The sequence below is a fragment of the Musa acuminata genome, chromosome BXJ3-4 (assembly GCF_036884655.1).
Source record: "Musa acuminata AAA Group cultivar baxijiao chromosome BXJ3-4, Cavendish_Baxijiao_AAA, whole genome shotgun sequence".
Classification (NCBI taxonomy): Eukaryota; Viridiplantae; Streptophyta; class Magnoliopsida; order Zingiberales; family Musaceae; genus Musa; species Musa acuminata.
In genome coordinates, this window is record NC_088352.1 from 26,687,878 (window position 1) to 26,706,938 (window position 19,061).

A 19,061-nucleotide genomic window follows, 5' to 3' on the forward strand; every position below is an offset into this window, starting at 1 on the left:
AGGCTACCTTGATCCAGCTGTATTGGTTTAAAAGGTGTGGCTTCCATTCAGGTTTTAGCCATTTCAGCTCAAACCAATAGATTTGATTGGTTGATATGAATTTGGTCCAAAGGGAAAACAGATCATGTTACTGCAAATGCATCTTCCAGGCTCACATTGACACAATGATACTGCATTTGACCTATTTCAACTTTCCCAGTCTATTTGTCTTGTAGCATAAACAAGTATTTTCATCATAGCCAACTCAATTTTTTGTAGATCTTGATATTATGATCATTTCTTGCCAACATCCCCATATTAAAAGACGAAAAGACAGCTGACACCTAGCATTAAACACATACATGTTTATGATTTATGTCAAGAACTATGCATCCAGACTTATAATCTCCTAACATCCATAAAAAATTTCGTCTAAAACTATACGTAACACACAAAACATTTCCTAATATTCTAGATTTTCTTGAAATATTTACATCTTATCTTTTTCTTATTTTAACATCCAACTACAAACTTACCAAAATGCTCAAATCAACAATACCAACCAAAACTAAAGTTTCAAGCCTTGATGATCCATCCTACAAATCAAATGATCATTATCATTCTCAGTGAAAATAACCAAATAATGAAATGGTTTATATAAAATAAAACCTACCAAATTAAATGAAGATTTAAACTTTAGGATATCCGTTGGACCTCTATGCCACCCCCACACACCCACCCAACCACCTCGGATGCATGACACAGAAAACTAGAAGCAATTAGGAGCTCATCCTATGTACCCTAATTTATGTGGCAAGTTGCAGTTCCCCTAAATGATTTCCAACAAATTTGATTCTGACAGAAAGTTGGTAGAAAAGATGTTGCCAAAGACAAATTTGCTGGTGGGAGAACTTCTCGGCACATGGATTATGGAAATTTCCAACTTCCACAATTCTCTCTCTCTCTCTCTCTCTCTCATCTTTGTAAACTGTGGAAAATTTTTACATATATTTAACATCAAACAATAAATTTATCCCAAATCTTAATTCTTGTAACCAACTAGGAACTTTCTTGAATGCTTAAATTAAATATTTTCTTACAAAGCATGGATAGAAATAAGTATTTATTTAATCGCATATATAAATATGACAACAAGGCATGAAATACCAAAAAATTTGGTGAATCATTCATAAGAACTAACCTATTACGAAGGGTTCTCTGCAGCCATTCTCGGTCTCAGCAGTTGCTAGCAGCTGCTGTTCAGAATTTCTTAGTTCTATATCATCCACGTGAAGTCCAGAAAAGTGAACTCCTACAGAATTCTCTAGCAGTTCCTCCACTAACTTGGAACCCATGTGGACAGGCTATATCTAAGAATTCTGTGTCACAAAATAAATAATTAGATGGATCCCATTCTACAGATATAGTCAGAATGAATTTAATGTTCAGCATGTGAGCATCAGACTTTGAATATTAATATAGAGGCAGATCGCAATTTTTCATATGTGTGTGCATTGCATCAATGAATACAGAAAAAATTACAAGAAAGGCACAGAATGTAACGATGGAATATAAATTCATGAAAATTGTTTGCTAGACTTTGTAATTAAGAATAGAACATGTGAGTTGAATATCAAGAATAACACAAAAGGGAAGTCTTATTTTCAAGATCACATGCATAAGATCTGCTGCATCCACTTTCGTGACAACTGTATACAACTGTACACAGAAACAAGGAAGATGAAGGATCATATCATTATGGAACCATATTCACGAGTAACCCATGAACAGTTAAACCCAAAGTTTCTGTTGATGCTTCTGATTTGACACATTCGTTGCTATGTGCCAAAAACTCAGAGCATTCTGTTGGAAGGTTTCTTGAGATTCAGAATATACTTGCAATCCTTTATGATGCGTCATAATGAGAATAAGAAGATCAGAACCTATTAATCGAATCAGATCATTCATTTCCTATTTTGCCCTTCAGTGCCAAACTAAAGCAAATTAATACGCTTCTTAATCAGTTCGCTGGAATCAAATCACTCAAACATCCGTTGTTACCTTCATATTTTGGGATGGAAACGAGGCACCTAAGTTAAATATTGTCCCAAAAACGAAACAAAACACCATTTTTATCCCGCAATCCAGAAAGAGATCTCACATGAGGAGTTTCGAGACGACGCGTGGACCCAAAACCAGAAGCTCTCGCCGGGATCAATTCACATCACCACGACGAGCAAAGCTCAGATCCAATGCGATCGACTAGGAAGGGGAACCGAGAGATAGCAACGGCGTAAGTCGCCCGCGATGACGGCGGTGCCTTTGCGACGAGATCTTTCAGATTCTACGAATGCACTTCCCGATCTAAACCCTAGAGTTCGGATCTTCGCTAGTTTCCCTTATCGGCCAAAAGAGAGCAAGAGAAACGTATATAGGACTGGGGTTCAAGGACAGCAGCTGCCTACTCGGGTTCAAAGACACCAATTGCCCTACTGTGCTGCGTTGGCAACGATCGGTACCTTGCAATTCCATTGGTAGTTCGCCATCTGTCCCAAGTTAGCCACCTTGGATGGCTGGCGGGGCTTTTCCCGTAAGATCTAACATTGGTCCAGTATCGGAATCCGTGAGACAAAGCCTTGCAAGGCGCATTGCAGCGGCATCGGAGCGACCACTTCCACATGTTACAGGAACCCGGATGACTTGATGACGAGTCAGCCGGAGTACGGCTTCGGTCACCGACACTTATAGCGAGATGGGGGGCACGACTATGCTCACGTGGATACGTATGCGACAGGAATCACACACCGTTCGTTGAATCACGGACGGCATGATCAGGGGGAATAGGGAAAGGAACGGAAGGCGTTTCCAGAGAGATCCTCTGGAGCCCCGATGTTCATCTCACGACTTCGCTGACGAACGGGAGAAGCGCGCAGCGCGAGATCGGGGCGGGAGGTGCGCCGCCGCCGCTGTGGGTCCCTGCCTTTAAGAGGGACCTTCCACTTCCACTCGAGGGCGGAACGGGAAGAGGGTCGGGGAGCGCGGGGGAACGAAAATGGACGGCTGTGATTGGCGGTGTAACGAAGGAACCGCTGGAGATGGCTGAGTCAGGGAAGTGGCGGGGGCGGCTCCAGGACGGGATATTTTATTGCTGGTGTACCTAGCCAATGTCACGTGCTCATTTCGTTTGTTTACTCGAAAGAAAAAGACTCTCGGTTCATACCCGAAAAGCGAGTGGAGAATCTGCGGGCCCCACGGTGGACATTTTGCGAACTTTAAGGTCATAAAATATATTTTATGTTCCTAAAAGGTATACAAGAATATAAGAAAATAATAATGTGCATCGCGTGGGTTTTGGTCGTCTCCGGGGGCTACCGCTTTGCTCACCCCTTACGTGGCGGTAGTGACATAATTATCAGAAGCATATAACATGTGAGCCAGTTTATCCACCAGATGTAGAAAAGAATTTCTAGAGATAATAATTTTGATTAGATTGATTTATAATTAGAGAACGATATGAAAATTTTGAACACATGGTTCTCTCCAACTAGAATAGCACCAAAAAAAAAAGAAAAATAACCACAAGGGTTTCAACACCTGCACAGGCCAGCATGAGAGCCGCACAATTGATTTGGCTACTCAATTTTTACCCCATTCTGTGTCATCCAATATTGTTCACTTACACCACATTTCATGTTCGATCCCAGGTTTACAATTCTCCCTCGGTTGAGTTGAGGATACATCTGACCAAACTCTGTGCCAGCAGCCACCCAGGCATCAGGCCACGACAAATCCTGGGAAAGCTCAACATGAATCTCCAGAAACAAAAAGAATGACTACAACTTGTAAACATCTCTTCCGCAGGCAATAGGTCAGATTACCATTAGATATAAGGTCCTCGTGTTCTTCTCCAGGATGACTATCTTCAGGAGCTGTGAAGCAGGTATCTTAATATACATGTTTACGGTCACAACCATGGATACATGACAACTACTGAACCTAACAGCACCCCTTCTTCGCCTTCTCTTGTTGTTGGTTCAAGGTGGAGGTGGTGGTGGTGGTGGTGCAGTTGGCAATGGCGGTTGGCCTAACTGAATGAACCCCTCCGAGGATTGAAGACCATAAGGCTGGTTTATGAGACTTGGATAGAGTTGCATGCCATGCATTGGGTAGTTTGGGAAAGGAACTGAGCCATAACCAAAAGGCATTGTAGGTCCAGAAGAAAACTGCATGAATTGGGGTGTAGTTGGTGGAGGTGGTGGTAGTGGCATAGGCAGGAAAGGAGGTGGTGGTGGCATTGTTCTTGAACTTGGTTGTGTAACAGGAAATGATGACTGTAGCGGCGGAGGCTGATTTAACAAATCAGGATGCAGGAATGATGGCAAGAGCGGCCGAAGCTGTGGCAATGGTGGTGGCACATTGTCCTCTAGTTTAAGCCTCTTGTTATCAGTAGGGTGGTCTTCTTTAATTGAAAGGCTAAAGATGCCATCAGAAGCTGGAGAGGTGTGGACATGTATCAGCATCTGAGAAGTGGAAGTGGAAGCTGCAAACTGTGGTGCAACTGCAGCAGCTGCTGTTTCTGGGTACCTGTCTGTAACAGGAGCATTATTGTCTCCAGGAAGTCTATCCTGGCTGTATCTGCCTGCAGTAGTTTGTGATCTGGTGCCAGCACCGGATTGAGGGATAAGTTTAGGTGGGCTGTCAGGGAAAGCTGATGAGTTGTTAAGCCTTTGATCAGGTGATGAGGGACCAGTACCGAGCTGCTTATGTAAGTTGACTGATTGTTCATATCTTGATTGAGCAGCCTGAATAACAATTAAACAAAACCATGTTATGTGGAGATACATCATGTATCTTGTAGAAGAATCAAAATATTAACTTCAAAAAGCATTCCCAATCTAGCAAACAGCCATGGCCATTAATAATTAACATTATCATAAAAAGCTCTTTCACAAAGATTACTCAGCACTTACGGAACTATCAAACAAAGGGATAATGTTATTGGAATAATGGAATGTGGTCTACCGTATACCATTTACCGGTGCATCTCCAGTGTATCCTAACATTATATTTTAAATGCATCAAGTTTCTTTGTCCTAATATTTTCCAGCAAATAGTATATAGAACTAATTTAAGATTATTAAACCAAACAGATAACTAGAAGATCTAGTAATCTAATTAGACTCTGAAAAAATAGCCACTATGGGTGAAGTGAGAGAATCTTGAATGCATCTCTTAAGAAAATCGGCTATAGTGAGTCCAACAATATAGATTTGAACTGAAGTAAAAAGGCTAACTGATCACTTGTTACATCTTAAATTGGTTATCATGAAAGGATAACCATACATTCTATGAAGAGAGCAGATAAGAAAAATGCCTGCACGTGTCTGTTAGACAGAGACACAAATACTTATTAGATACTTCCTGGCATGTGAGACAGATTATAACATACTTTGAGACATACATCACCTATGCCTACGTTAATATATGGAACATATGTAGTAGTTCAATACAATCATATCATCTACATACGAATTTTAAAAATTGCAGATACAAGTAATATTTATGTACTTGTAAATTTTTAGTTTATGATGAATGAGAACAATCTCCTCATATTTTGTGTATATGCTTAGAGTAATTTTTGTGAATGGTAGTTCTTCTTCTCGATTACATATTTGATGATCTGGATTGCCTACATTGTATATATAAAATATCTCCTATTACATGATATTATACCAATACATAAAACATACAAGTTATTAAGTGCCATATCATGTCCTACTTTTCTAAGATTTAGATTTGTTGTACGTGTCACTTCCATGCCATGCATTGGGCCCATGATTAAAAATATTAAAGCATGATCTTTGCATGGAAAAGAGCAACGGAAAAGATATGCGGAAACCCCAACAAACTTCTTGTGTTATTGCCCTGGGAAGACCTTGACACAATACCTTGTAGTTGCTTTCTGATATCAGATTTAAGTAAACAAATCTCCAATCTAGCAACATGGAATGGATCACATACTATTCTCATCTGTAAAAGATAAGAAGTTACAGTAATCATAGCCTGAAGGATCCTGCTTCAATCACATACTATTCTAGGCTAATGTTGTCATCTGCAGTTACTATTTCTAATTATTATCTAACCAGTCACTTGGATTATCATCTGATGATTCTGACCTTATATTTGTTTTATTACTAGAGGAAGGCATAGTATGGTGTAAAAGTACAATAAAGAGGCCTTTTTTTCTGCATCATCTTCACCCCATTGTATCAAATAGCCAGCCCTCATAAAGAAAAACTAACTGTAAGGGAAAAGAAAATCTATATCCCCAATCTCCTTCTTCTTTGGCCACCTCCGCTTCCTCTCCTCTTCTTCCTCCTCACCACCACCACCTCTAAGATGAGATTATCTCATTGATCAGATGGTAGAGAATGCTAACTGTATTCATTGAAATTACATGATGCCAATTTCACCCTAACCAAGTGTTCTTGGTATCCTTAGTCTACTTACTGATCCAGTTTGTTGAAAGATAGAATAAAGAGTTAAGCAAATATTTCCACTGAACTTTGCCTTTTGGAACTTGATGAGGTTTTAGTTTTTATGCACCTAAACCTAGTACATGAAAATGTCTCATGCCTACATTTGTTAAAGCATATGCCTTGTTGGCTTGTTCAATGTCATGTCTTCATACACGAGGATGGAAAGGAAGAATAGGACTTGGAACATAGGGATGGTGTGACAATAATGGCTACATCACTATGAATCTTTACGAGGTCAAACTAGAAATACATACTTTAGTCTCCACGGGTGGTTATATCAGCCATGTCAGTAGTCCTAACAGCCGGATTATTCATGACAAAAAACCTAGTATTATGATGACTTGACAATTTGAAATTTGTATAGCAATGTTGTCATTAACCTATGTAAATTTTCATTAATTGGACTACAAATCAACTATTCTGCTACTTTTGACAAGGATACTCTATTGAATTATGTGGATTTGTGAAAAAATCCAATTGTATGACTATAAATTCATGGACTCTCAAGAAGTCATTCAAAGACTTTAAAAGTCAGGGATAACACAGCATTAACATACAAAGAAACATTCCTCATGAAATTAAAGATTATAAAAAACCTAACAAGTCTGACATCCTATTTAGCCTACAAATCTTGCAAACCTCACAAAGTCCCCAGACCTTAGATCTTGTTAGAATTTGTTTACCTTAACCTACATTAAGGGAGAGTGATGTTGTCATTATATAACCAGAACTCAACAAAAAAGACCTAATGAACTATAATGGAGCCAAATATGTATCATATAAGGGGTTCCTAAATCTGCAAGGATATATAGAAAATTTGCACTTTGGGATGGATATATAAGATATTATGGCACTTCATAGGGATACACAATTTTCCAAAAACCTTATAGCAAAAACTATAATATGCTAGTTATAGTAGGTTTCACATCATTAACATTGTCTTCCTCCTGGGATTAATATAGCTTGTGTTATAGTTATCCTAATTGAGATTGACTAGGGCCAATCCTGTTTAAGCACAATGTCACTAAGATCACCAGACAATCCACAAAAGACTGTCAGATGGCATACTTCATAATTGAATTACACTGTAATTTGATATACAAGAAGAGTACCTGAAGTTGTTGATGGACCTGTTCAAACTTTGACTCCTGAATCCAAACAATTATGGAACTTTTTTAAATTTTCATATACACATATAAGAAGAAAGAACCTGCACAAAGCATTGAGGACAAACACATAGAAACCTACCTGTTCGTGAAGTGCCTTTCTTAAATAGGTGATCAGAGTTGCTCTCAATGATTCAATAACTTTTAGTTGTTCTATGCATTCTCTTAATACACCATGCTGTACCTGCATCTTCCTGACTACTCCAGATCCATTGGAATTCCCTGTCCATCCATAGGATGTCATAAAAGACAATATGAGAAAGAGAAAATTATATTAAACTACATATCATGCAAAGAGATATCAAGAGAATAAGCAATTGTTGATCTCAAGACACATTTAGTCAGCATAATTAACAACCAATCTCTTTTACAATCCAGAAATAAATAAATGGCATTTGAAAGAAATTATTCTAACTTTGGTGATAAAATCAGGGAAAAAGCATATTACACTGAATTTTAATATACAATAAGGAAAATACTATAAAAAGATAAATAATTGTAGTAGGAAATAAATAATATTAGAGAAGATAAATCACAGTTTATCACTGTCCAAAATTTTTCCTGTCAAATGAGGCATCAGCAGAATACAACTCATAAGAAGAATTACATGGAAGAAAGGAATTCCAAAATTGGTTGACAACACATCCTCTCTTCATCCACTGTAGCTGATATTTTTTGTTTAACCACACAGATTCAGCTTATGTTAATACATTCTATAATATATCAGTTGTTTCATGGCCTTCCATTTTAAACTGAGACCAGCTCAAATTAATGACTAATTTGGTATCTTTACAAATTCTAGGTTCAAAATTTTAGAAACTAAAAAAAAAAGAGTTGGTGTATCCAATAGGTTAAATCCTTGAAAATTTTGAATGGAACTGTCAAGCCCACAAGAGTCTCTACCAGTTTAGGAGATGAAGATGGCACTTCCAAGCCCACTAGAGAAACCTGTCAGTTTAGGAGATGAAGATGGCATTGTCAACAAAAGAACCAAAGAACAAGAAAGTACCGGTAATCCAAACCAAACTGAGAAACAAGTTGTTGATAATCCAGGACTGCATAAATCATCAAATTTTCTTCGTATATACTGTTAACTCCAACTGTATTCAAAATGAAGCCTCTTCTAAGATGGCCATTTGAATCAATGATTTCACGGTAATGATCTGTCTTATTCCATTGAATTTTATAAATTTGCTACATAGATGAATCATTTGGTCATTCTAGCACTCTGCATACAAGCAGATAATGTCACTGTAATAGCATTAATATCAAACATGACTATGGTTCATGGCCACTTATGAGGCATGGCCATGCAGAATAGTTCATGACGATTGGGGAATTGCATGTGCACACCTCTTCACATAAACAAAGCTGCATAAGTTCCTAACTGCTAAATTGATTCAAAGGACACCTTGCAAGTGTTCAAAAATTTGATAGGACATGAAACTTTGCTGAAGTTTTATAAGTTAAACTGGATCTTATGGCTTTGATTAGATAAGATCATGTCCAAAAAGATTACTGAAAATCCAAGACAGATTTAAACAGTGGAATCTACTTTGTTAGGGGCCAAATTGTGTTTCAGTAAATCTGACCAATATCCCATTTGCTAAAACAAAATCCAATATTTAAAAGAAACATATGTCAAAATTGCTAGTTACAGGTGCCCTGCAAGCCAATCACGTGAGTGATGGCACGTATGATACGCTGCATAATTTTTTTTGGTTAATATTAATAATGACATTGTCTCACTTTATATTATCTGATTAATATACTATGATGTCCTTGAATCTATGCAATGGGAATTGAATCATAATGAGATCATGATAATGAGACATATTCGCCTTTAAACATAAAATCCTAAATATTTTTGGTCATAGGTTATTTGAGAAGGAAATCGAGGTAACCGGATAAACTGGTGTACCATATACTCGTTCATACGATGGAGGCAGTTGTTCTCATAACTGTTTGTGTGGGGACACTAGGGATATAGTATAGGTGCTCATTGGAGGATAAGTTCACTGAATGATTCACTTACGAAATATTGGATGGTTAATGATACCTCATTGTCAGACAACGATTCCGTAGTCCCAGTTGTGTATCTGGTCCTTAGACTTGAGACACCAAGAATGTCTTGTTTGAGTACTTCATTCTTTGATACCGGACTTATAGATTTGAAACTTTCAGAACTAACACAGCCGGTCATTAGGAATAAGGGATTAAGATATTGGATGAATGATGGATTATAGATACATGGTAACTAAGGACAAATAGGTCTGATGGATTAGATCCCCTTGTACCATCTGAGGACTATGGCGTAGTGGCCTGGTACGTCCATAGTCGATGAGTTGAGTGAATTATTATGAGGATAATAATTCACTGAGTCAAAAAGAGTTTTGATAGGTGTAACTCACGGCCAACTCGGTATTTGACCTAGAGAGTCATACACATATGGTAGACAATACGACAAATAGAGGATTGGATATGAGATATCCAATAAGCCTATGTCTTAATGAATTCATTGGGTGAGACCCAATAAAGCTTAGAGTGGTTATTGGATGAAGATTCAATATCCATTAAGCTAGTGGTTATTGGATGGGGATCCAATACCCATTAAGGTCGATCCATTAGGATTAGCAATAGGAGCTCTCTATAAATAGGAGTTGGGGCTTCATGAGTCATAGGCTAGACCCTATAGCCGTCGGCCTCCTATCGCCTCCTCCCCATCTTTCTCTCAACCGTGAGCCCCTCCCTGGTGTGAGTGGACAACAAGAGGGTCGGCCCCTCTCTTGACTACTGTTACGTGGTGGTGCGCGATCACAAGGAGAGAACCCGTTGCGCGAGGAGGTGCGTCATCACTGCGTTCGTTGTGTGGATTACTACTAGAGAGGAGTTCGCGAGAGCTTCTTCGACCCACAGACCAAGATCTACGATTTAGGGGATATACGATCTCCCCTAGGTGAGAACGTCTCAATCTATTGATGCGGCTTTATCGTTTCGAGTTTTATGCTCCCGATTGTCGCACGGCGATCTGATAAGATTTGTTTAGGAACGATTTTTGTTTTTAATTTCCACTATGCATGTGATGCTCTCTAATGTTTCCCAACAATGTTATCAGAGCCAGGTTCCCCATGCAATGATCGGTTATTAACTGTCTGTTGTGTGGAATTGGTTTTCTCATAAATTAGTAGTGTTTTTCGTCGATTTCAGATTAGGATAGCATAGGTTTTGCATCTGAATCGTTTAGACAACAAAGGACCTTATCATCAAAGAGTTAATGGCAAAACTAGGGTAGGGCATGTTATTGATTATCTGCTACATCTTTACGTTTTAGAAAAATATCGCTTGCAAACCCCTTACGCGGCATATTTGATGTCAACCGTCTCACTGGTCTAAACTACACGGATTGGCTCCGTAACTTAAGAATTGTTCTCACGACGGAGAAAATTGCATATGTCCTTGACATGGTAATGCCCGAGCCTAATGAAGGGGCAAGTGAGGAAGAGATTACTCGCTACGAGAAGTATGTAGATGATTTCATCCTAGTTCAGTGTTACATGTTGGCCTCGATGACTCCCGAGCTGCAAAGGCAACATGAAAAGATGGATGTTAGATCCTTCCTCCTTCATCTTCGTAAATTGTTTGAGGAAGAGGAAAGGACTCAACGATCTGAGATATCCAAGAGTCTCTTCCGCGCAAGGATGATTGAGGGGGTATCGATTCATAACCATGTCCTTAAAATGATCGAGTGGATTGAGAAGTTCACGGGTCTAGGAATGGTTCTAGAGGATAACCTATGTGTAGATCTCATGCTTCAGTCTCTCCCAGATTCCTTTTTCCGATTTATAATAAATTTTAATATGAACAAGCTTGAGATGACTCTCTCTGAGCTCCTCAATATGTTAAGGTAGGCTGAGAGCTCCATCAAGAAAGAGAAGTCAGTTCTCTATGTTGGTGAGACTAAAAAGAAAAGGCAAAAAAATCCCTTAAGAACGGCAAGGGCAAGGGCAAACCGGCTAAAGCAAAGGTTGCTAAAAATGACCCAGCAAAGGACAAAGGCCAGTGCTTCCACTTTGGGAAAGACGGGCACTGGAAGAAGAACTGTAAGGAATACCTAACAGAAAAGGCGAAACAAAAGCTTGGAGAAGCTTCAAGTACATTCAAGATTGATCTTCATCTGTCAGAAAGTTATGATAATGCATGGGTGAGACCCAATAGAGCTTAGAGTGGTTCTTGGATAGAGATCTAATATTCATTAAGCTAGTAATTATTGGATGTGGATCCAATACCTATTAAGGTAAATCCATTAGAGTTAGCAACAGGAACTCTCTATAAACAAGAGTTGGGGCTTCATGAGTCATACACTAGACCCTATAGCCGTCGGCATCCTATCTCCCCCTCCCCATCTTTCTCTCAGTCGTGAGCCCCTCCCTGGTGTGAGAGGACAGCAAGAGGGTCAGCCCCTCACTTGACTGTTGCTACATGGTGGTACACGATCACGAGGAGAGAACCCGCTGTGCGAGGAGATGCGTCATCGCTGCGTCTACTATGTGGATTACCGCTAAAGAGGAGTTTGTGAGAGCTCCTTCATCCCACAAACCAAGATCTGTGATTTAGGGGATATACGATCTCCCCTAGGTGAGAACGTCTCAATCTATTGATGCGGCTTTATCGCTCCCGGTTGTCGCCCGGCGATCCGATAAGATCTGTTTTAGGAACGATTTTTGTTTTCATTTTCCGCTACGCATGTGATGCTCTCTAATGTTTCCCAATAAAAATGTCTAGCATGAAGCAAATCAGCAATACAAATACCAATGCCAAAGTGTGTCTCAATAAATCCAAAATTAACAACTGCTCTGACCAATTTAATCCAAAGGCCACTTTGTTCCATTTGCTAAAACTAAGTTCAATATGAAAGAGGCAGTATATTTCAAAATGTATAGCATGAGTGGGCCTAGCCTAACATCATAATTTGTTTGCACTTCATGGAGGCCCATAGAAGGCAATGAACATGTAAAAAATGCTGAATCTGCCAATCTGAAAATGGGAATCTTGACATGACTTCCTTGACCTACACTTGAAATTTAACTTAATCATCAACTTTTTATATGGGTTCTATCAACCATAGTGTGAAATTTTAACCAAAATTCACTTCAACTGAAGTGCATTAGCTTCAGCCAAAGCGAAAAGGGTTTCATCCTTCTTTCGCTTAGTCCAGCGATGATCAGTACATGTCTCAAACTTTTGATGGTTTTAGCCAAAACTGATTAAAACAGGTTAAGGCAAAAAAATTGTTACAGTGAATTCACTGTCGACAATTTGTAGTCACAAGAAGCAGGTTTTTTAGGTTTCGTATATACAACCAATTAAGTGACAACTTATCATGACCATGTTCTACATATCCATGCTATTGAGCCTTGAGTTTCCCAAATTTCGAAGTTTTGCTGTCCAAACATCTTAACAGAGTATCAAAAATTGTACCATCATCATCAAACTATTCCTCTTCGTAAATTCAGCATGAAACCAAATAAGCATTTGCAACATCACTAACTAGCTACATGCCCATGCTACACATGTATTAGAATTAAAATCTATATAATTCTATTTTTGACAGAAAAAGGATATAATAGCCAAATTATCTTAATGTCTTAAATGCAGGAATATCATCTCCCGTAAGAGTATACACTTGTATTTAGTTAGGCACTCATAACATTGCAAAATATGGTACACATGGTCCATGCAAAAAACTCAAAGAGATCACTATTATTATTGACAGCAATAGCAACAGTGTTAGTTGTAATAAAACCATAGGAAATTTGCATATTACACTATTTATGATTGATTGGCATCCTTCGAGGACTCAAAATTTCCAAGATAGACACCAAGGTCAAACCACTGCATTAAATGAAATTGATTGCAGTCTCAGGGGTGGTTTCTAGGAATAAGAAAAGATACATGATAAAATAAGAAAATCTTTTCAAATTACTAGCTTTGATTGCATCAACAGCAGGACATTGTATGAAGGTCTAACAGTTACCTCCTAACTCACTCACAAGTTCCTTATCCACTTCATCAACGAGGTTAGTAGCTGCTTGACAATTTCCATATAAAGTGTCTTCATCATAGGGAAGATCATAAATATGAGTATAGCCTGAAATGAGCTCCTCCAACTGTTCTCCAGATGGATGTTTCTGTGAATGACAAACATGCAGATATTTGTGCATATAATATTAATCAATGGCTAAATCTTATGTATCTTATTATATTGCACAAACACGATCAGCATGTGAAGAATGATTTCAAGTATAATGTTTTAAAATTCTCACCAACTTGTATCTAATGACCTTCTCGTTTATATTTTTATTCCCATTATCGCTTCCCAAAATATTGTCCTTAAGTACTTGTCCATGAGAACCAAAGACTTTGCGTTCTTCCCATATGTCCATCTGAAGATGTTATCATTCAAAAAGGAAAGGTAATTCAATTAAAGAATTAAACATTCAGATGCAATTATGAAATTGCAAATGAACAACAAAACAATAATTTTCCCTAGATCAAAAAAAGCAAGATATGCACGAGTCCTCCAACCAATACAAGGTATGGGGAGACTCAAGTAGCTTTACCCATGAACGTAGCAACACTTTTCATAGTCTGAAACAGAGTTCTATATACCGATTCACCAGGTTATCAACACGTAGACCATCCTAAACTGGGTGGTCCACTTCTAAAATAGGGCTTGCTGCCTGGTAAGCCCTGTGAACCAGGCTTACTGCCCGGTTTTTTATTTATAATTTTTTATTTTTAAATAATGCAAATAAAACATCTGAAGTCTTTCTCTGCAGTCTGCCATTCCTGTGTTCATCACCTCTCATGCTGCCCGTCAAAGTATTGATCCTTTAATAATTACTTATAAGCAGATACTTTGAGGAAGTATCCAACACATATCAAAGGAATTATCAAACAAATCATATCAGACATGAATGTGACACTTACAGCAAGTATTTTGTAGCATATATGTTGGATGGTAATTAAGTTATCCACTCAACCATACCATCTTAAAATTTTCTTTGACAATATTTTGGTCAATACACACATTACTAAGATTGAAAAAATGAAATAATTAGTTTATTTCATGAAAAATAACCACATTAGTGAATTTATCATTTATGAACAGTTGAACTCCACAGCCAACTGAGTTTGAATGATGAACCAATATACAGAGAAGCGTAAGAAAATGTTGATGAAACCAAACAAAATAAAGATACTTTCCTAAAAGGATCAACATCTTCAAATAACTTCGAATTAAAATCCAAGTCACCTTCTATTACACTCACTAAAGCCAAAATAAATCCAACAAATTTTCATGTTCGTAAATAATGCACATCAAAATCTATGAATATAATTGCCTAGAAAGCTGTACAAAATTAAGTATGGTCTAAAGACATGAAGGATCCATGTCTGCAACTAGCATAAGTTTTAAGAAGAAAAGTATGGTTTATGCATATTTGCAAATATTCACTCAAAATAACCATGAACAAACTTGAATTCAAAAAAATGTGAATAAAAATTGAGAACAAATTATGAACATAATGTCATAATACAACAAGGTCAGTGATAAACTTTTTAAACATGACAAAAATATAGATATATCTATATATAACTCAATATTTCTTACCAATCTTACTACAGTGCTTCTTCCAATCTCACCCCCATTATTAAATACATCACTAAGGGCACCAGGGATAACTTTCCAAAACTCATCAATAAACTCCAGACCCTTCCATCTGCTATTTTGCAAAATATCATTTGCTAGATATAGGAAAGATATTCGTTGATCTCTTGGAGCACAATAAAATTGTTGCTGCCATGTTTCCACAACCTGCTTTGCTTTTTTTCTATGGAAGATGCACCAATGTGATAAAGCTACTTAAGTTAAGTATATCAATGAAATAATGAGTGACCACAAAGAGGCTTAATTGAACTTATGTCTGTACAAACGGTCAAAGATTTAGCATATCAAATATCATAATTTTTACCATATATGGAAAAAAATAAAAAGAAATTAAAAACTTCATAATCATGAATAGCGTAGAGGATATTCTTGTTGTTATGTGTTAATCATGATTGTTTATATATTTTTTTTACGATTATATGAAGCATCAAATTTAAAGAGAAAAGGACTTCCCATATGGAACAGATCATGGATCTTCACAAGCATTTTTTAACTGAACCTGTTTGTAGTAAGATCAAAAAGACTACAGATAATATGAATGATGCAAGTGCATTTTTATTTGTATGACAAACAATAAATGAAATTCTAGCTGCTTGAAATAGTTCCAAAAAAATGTCACACAAAAGTACAACTTATCTTGACTATACTAGCATGCCTGCCCTCTTGAACAAATTCTCTTGCCTGACTTGTGAAGCGTGAATACCTTAGTGTGAGAAACATCCAGTAGCTTTTGTTGTTTTCTTAGACTTGAAGTACTTGAGTTTAAGTTGAAAAAATTACTTTGACACGTCATGCATGTTCCAACTCATCTAGTTTCTCTAACTAGTTCTTTGAATACAAACTATGGACTATTTTGAGAAGTTTAATAAAACTTTCGGAGTTATCATCAAAGGTGATTACCACTATTTTTTTTATATATAAAAGTTATAAAACATGAGTACACAATATAATGGTACCTTAATAGGCGATACTCTGATGACATGGCTTACTTTGCTTTATGAGACATGTTTCATCATCACTAACTAGACTGCATGCTACCTGATATATATATTACTATCTCTAAGACCAACAGCACAAAACCAATTATAGTTCTACAGAGAACTCCTAATATTATCTCTAGGGGCTAGCAGGACAGCAAAGTAATCCAGTATCATGTTATAAGATATAAACATCATTAAATTGGGGACACCTAAAGCCATCACAAACAAGCTTGTCCATGAAAAACAGCCATAACGATTATAAGATATAAACATCATTAAATATCAAACAATACAATTCTTGCCAGTGAGCATATCAATAGAAATGGAAGGATACTCTCTATACTCTGCTGTCCATTGTTCAACTTGGTAAGCTTGTCCACTAATACCTGCCCATTAAATGACCCATTCATAGTTCCCGATCTATATTTGAAAATTAAATATGTCAGAGAACATATAAAGTTGGCATTGAAACAAAGATCACATTAAAATGAGTAGCCATTACGAGCACAAAGCAACAGAGATGTGATAAATTCAACAAAGAAAAGCAAATATCAACCATATTAGTAAAAGAACCTGTAACTGCTATCAATCATGCATATCTTTCTCAAATCAACTTAACAAGACAGAAGTAAACCGAAATAGACCAGTTTAGATTAGTCTATCAAAACTCAAAAGTACTGTTTTTTGACTTGGATATCTACACCATCTTGGTAAGATATTAATACCAATATATATCAAAAAATTCTTTTATCTTAGCTACAAATCATTGTTGCACAAACTTCAGTGTATCTCATTTGATGGATATAACAAAGACACTGAATCATCTGCCAACAGCCACAAAAGATCATTTGTGACACAACATTTGTTATGACCAAGGCAGACACAAAAGTTGACCCAAGTACCAATGCCACCGGCATAGCATTGGCAGAGCTCTTATGAAATTTTCAAAGCTATAAACCACCACTAGAATCATTTATCCAGGAAGCCTACTCCAAGAAGCCAGATGGAGCTAAGAACATAGTCAAAACTTGACCGGAACCTTTGACGTAAGTAATTAGACCTTTATTACAAACCATTTAAGCCAGAAAGAAACTACTGACTTCATGATTTCTTTCTCTAATTCAGTTCCTCTTACCACTTGGATACCAGTTAAAATTTGGAAGTCAAATGATGTGAGACTGCAGAGCATGCCAAGAACCTTTAGAAAGAAGAAATAAAATTAATGCAGAGTTGTTAAGTTGCAACTCACGGAAACATATACACACATAACATTAATTAACAACAGCCATAATAGTAAAAAAATATTTGACTCTGACAAGTATCACGATAACTCTAACATATGGTACAATAGTAAGATACCAAGTGCCAATATATATAGATTACCATCAAGTAAGACACCAGAAACAAGTACAATGTATGCAGCATACATGTCAGTATCTTTTATAAAACGAATGCGTTGCCCATCTGAAAAGAAATTGGACTATTTTCAAGAACTATGGCTCTTCTTGAGATGAGATGAAAGCCTCAGTTTAGTACAGTATAAGACTCATAAACTTCCCAAGGTAAAGAACAGACGTATAATATTTGATAGATTGACGACTACTTCGATCGTGAGATCAAATTTATTGCCCAGAGACTTCTGAATTACCCTGTCTCAGTACATTTAAGGAAAAAACAATCAACTCATAATGATTGCGAACAGAAGATATTTGAAAGTATATCACATCCAAAGAATTAAGAAGACTCGTCAAATCTGGTAATAGTCATATTTATATTTTTTTTTTTAAATCCACCTTTACAATATAAATAGTTAGAACAAGAATAAATTTAGCAAATTGCATACAAAGGTACAAACGCATAGATAAGGAAAAAGAAACCTAGGTTGATCAAAAGGAAACAAGAACAAAACCCTCAAGCCGCAGAAATCTGCAGGCAATCCAACCAGCCAAATCTAATGCGGGCGAACTAGGCAAGAAGAGCTCGTCGAAGGAGGCGACAGCTTGGTAGATGGGCGCAATCTCTTCGTAAGCGCTTCTTGACGAGATGCTTCGTAAGCGAAGGTAGGGGGGAAGAATTAAAGTGAAAATAACTAAAACCCCTTTCCTTTGCTGGTTCGTTCCCCCTTCAAAAGAAAATAATCTGCCTCCTTGTTTTTGTCAGGGAGTACAAGAATTGCCACTTTGCCGTCAGGAGTTGGCGCTGAGTAGAGGGACAGAGAGCGGAAGCGGGAGAGAGAGAGAGAGAGAGAGAGAGAAAGAGAGAAAGACAGAGAGAGAGAGAGGCGCGTTCAGACTAATGTTGGATTCTTAAGACACAACTTTCTCTTTCTTTATATATATATATATATATATATATATATATATATATATATATATATATATAGAGACAGAGGATGATTTTCAGAAAGGATTTTTATTTTAGGTTTTTCTTTAACTTTTTTTTATTTTTTCTAAATAGTATCTTTAATTTAAAAAGTACTTCTTAAAAATTAATTATATATTTTTCACTTATTATGATATTTTAACATGTAAGATAATCTTTTGATCATCATAATAAAATATTATAAAATCTACTTGAAAACATGATAGAAGAATCAAATAAAATCAAAATATACTAATTTTAGAGTTGAATTTGTGTTGCTGAGGTCAATTGGGATCTAACCTGAATC

General features: G+C 37.1%; 2 protein-coding genes across 8 annotated transcripts in view; both read right to left on the minus strand.

The window, feature by feature from the left end:
• The window catches only part of LOC103981769 (uridine kinase-like protein 3), a 38,150-nt gene extending 35,730 nt beyond the window's left edge, over positions 1 to 2,420 (minus strand). Inside the window, exons 1-2 of one of the 5 annotated variants that reach the window (XR_010495911.1) lie at positions 2,141 to 2,414; positions 1,181 to 1,358 (exon numbers count right to left, since the gene is read on the minus strand). Coding sequence is in view for 3 of the 5 variants with exons in the window: in XM_018825529.2 (XP_018681074.2) it covers positions 1,181 to 1,334 (154 nt within the window). In the remaining 2 variants the exon portion in view is untranslated. Of the gene's footprint in view, positions 1 to 1,180; positions 1,359 to 2,140 lie in introns of all 5 variants that reach the window. The other 4 variants (XR_010495910.1, XM_018825529.2, XM_018825528.2 and 1 more) reach the window with 4 other exon arrangements.
• Positions 2,421 to 3,580: 1,160 nt separating this feature from the next.
• LOC135634997 (uncharacterized) lies at positions 3,581 to 18,692 on the minus strand. Of its 3 annotated transcripts, none has more exons than XM_065145779.1 (8): positions 18,336 to 18,692; positions 16,728 to 16,813; positions 15,357 to 15,604; positions 14,008 to 14,127; positions 13,719 to 13,872; positions 7,767 to 7,906; positions 7,631 to 7,666; positions 3,581 to 4,781 (listed from the first exon to the last, which is right to left on the minus strand). In XM_065145779.1, the coding sequence occupies exons 2-8, from the start codon at positions 16,801 to 16,803 to the stop codon at positions 4,014 to 4,016; spliced, it is 1,542 nt and encodes a 513-aa protein (XP_065001851.1). In that variant the 5' UTR covers positions 16,804 to 16,813; positions 18,336 to 18,692; the 3' UTR covers positions 3,581 to 4,013. The 3 variants fall into 3 exon arrangements, with proteins under 3 accessions (XP_065001851.1, XP_065001849.1, XP_065001850.1); XM_065145777.1 differs by having other exon boundaries at positions 18,303 to 18,692; XM_065145778.1 differs by having other exon boundaries at positions 18,271 to 18,692.
• Positions 18,693 to 19,061: the final 369 nt, after the last annotated feature.

What these genes read in the sequence shown, in the direction of transcription:
- LOC135634997 (XM_065145779.1), bottom strand. Translation starts at nt 16,803, where the DNA reads ATGAATGGGTCATTTAATGGGCAGGTATTAGTGGACAAGCTTACCAAG. An exon ending in TGGACAGCAGAGTATAGAGA is followed by an intron (nt 15,605 to 16,727) that starts GTATCCTTCCAT and finishes TAACTTAAGTAG; the next exon opens with CTTTATCACATTGGTGCATC. An exon ending in GAAAGGCACTTCACGAACAG is followed by an intron (nt 7,667 to 7,766) that starts GTAGGTTTCTAT and finishes GTTTGGATTCAG; the next exon opens with GAGTCAAAGTTTGAACAGGT.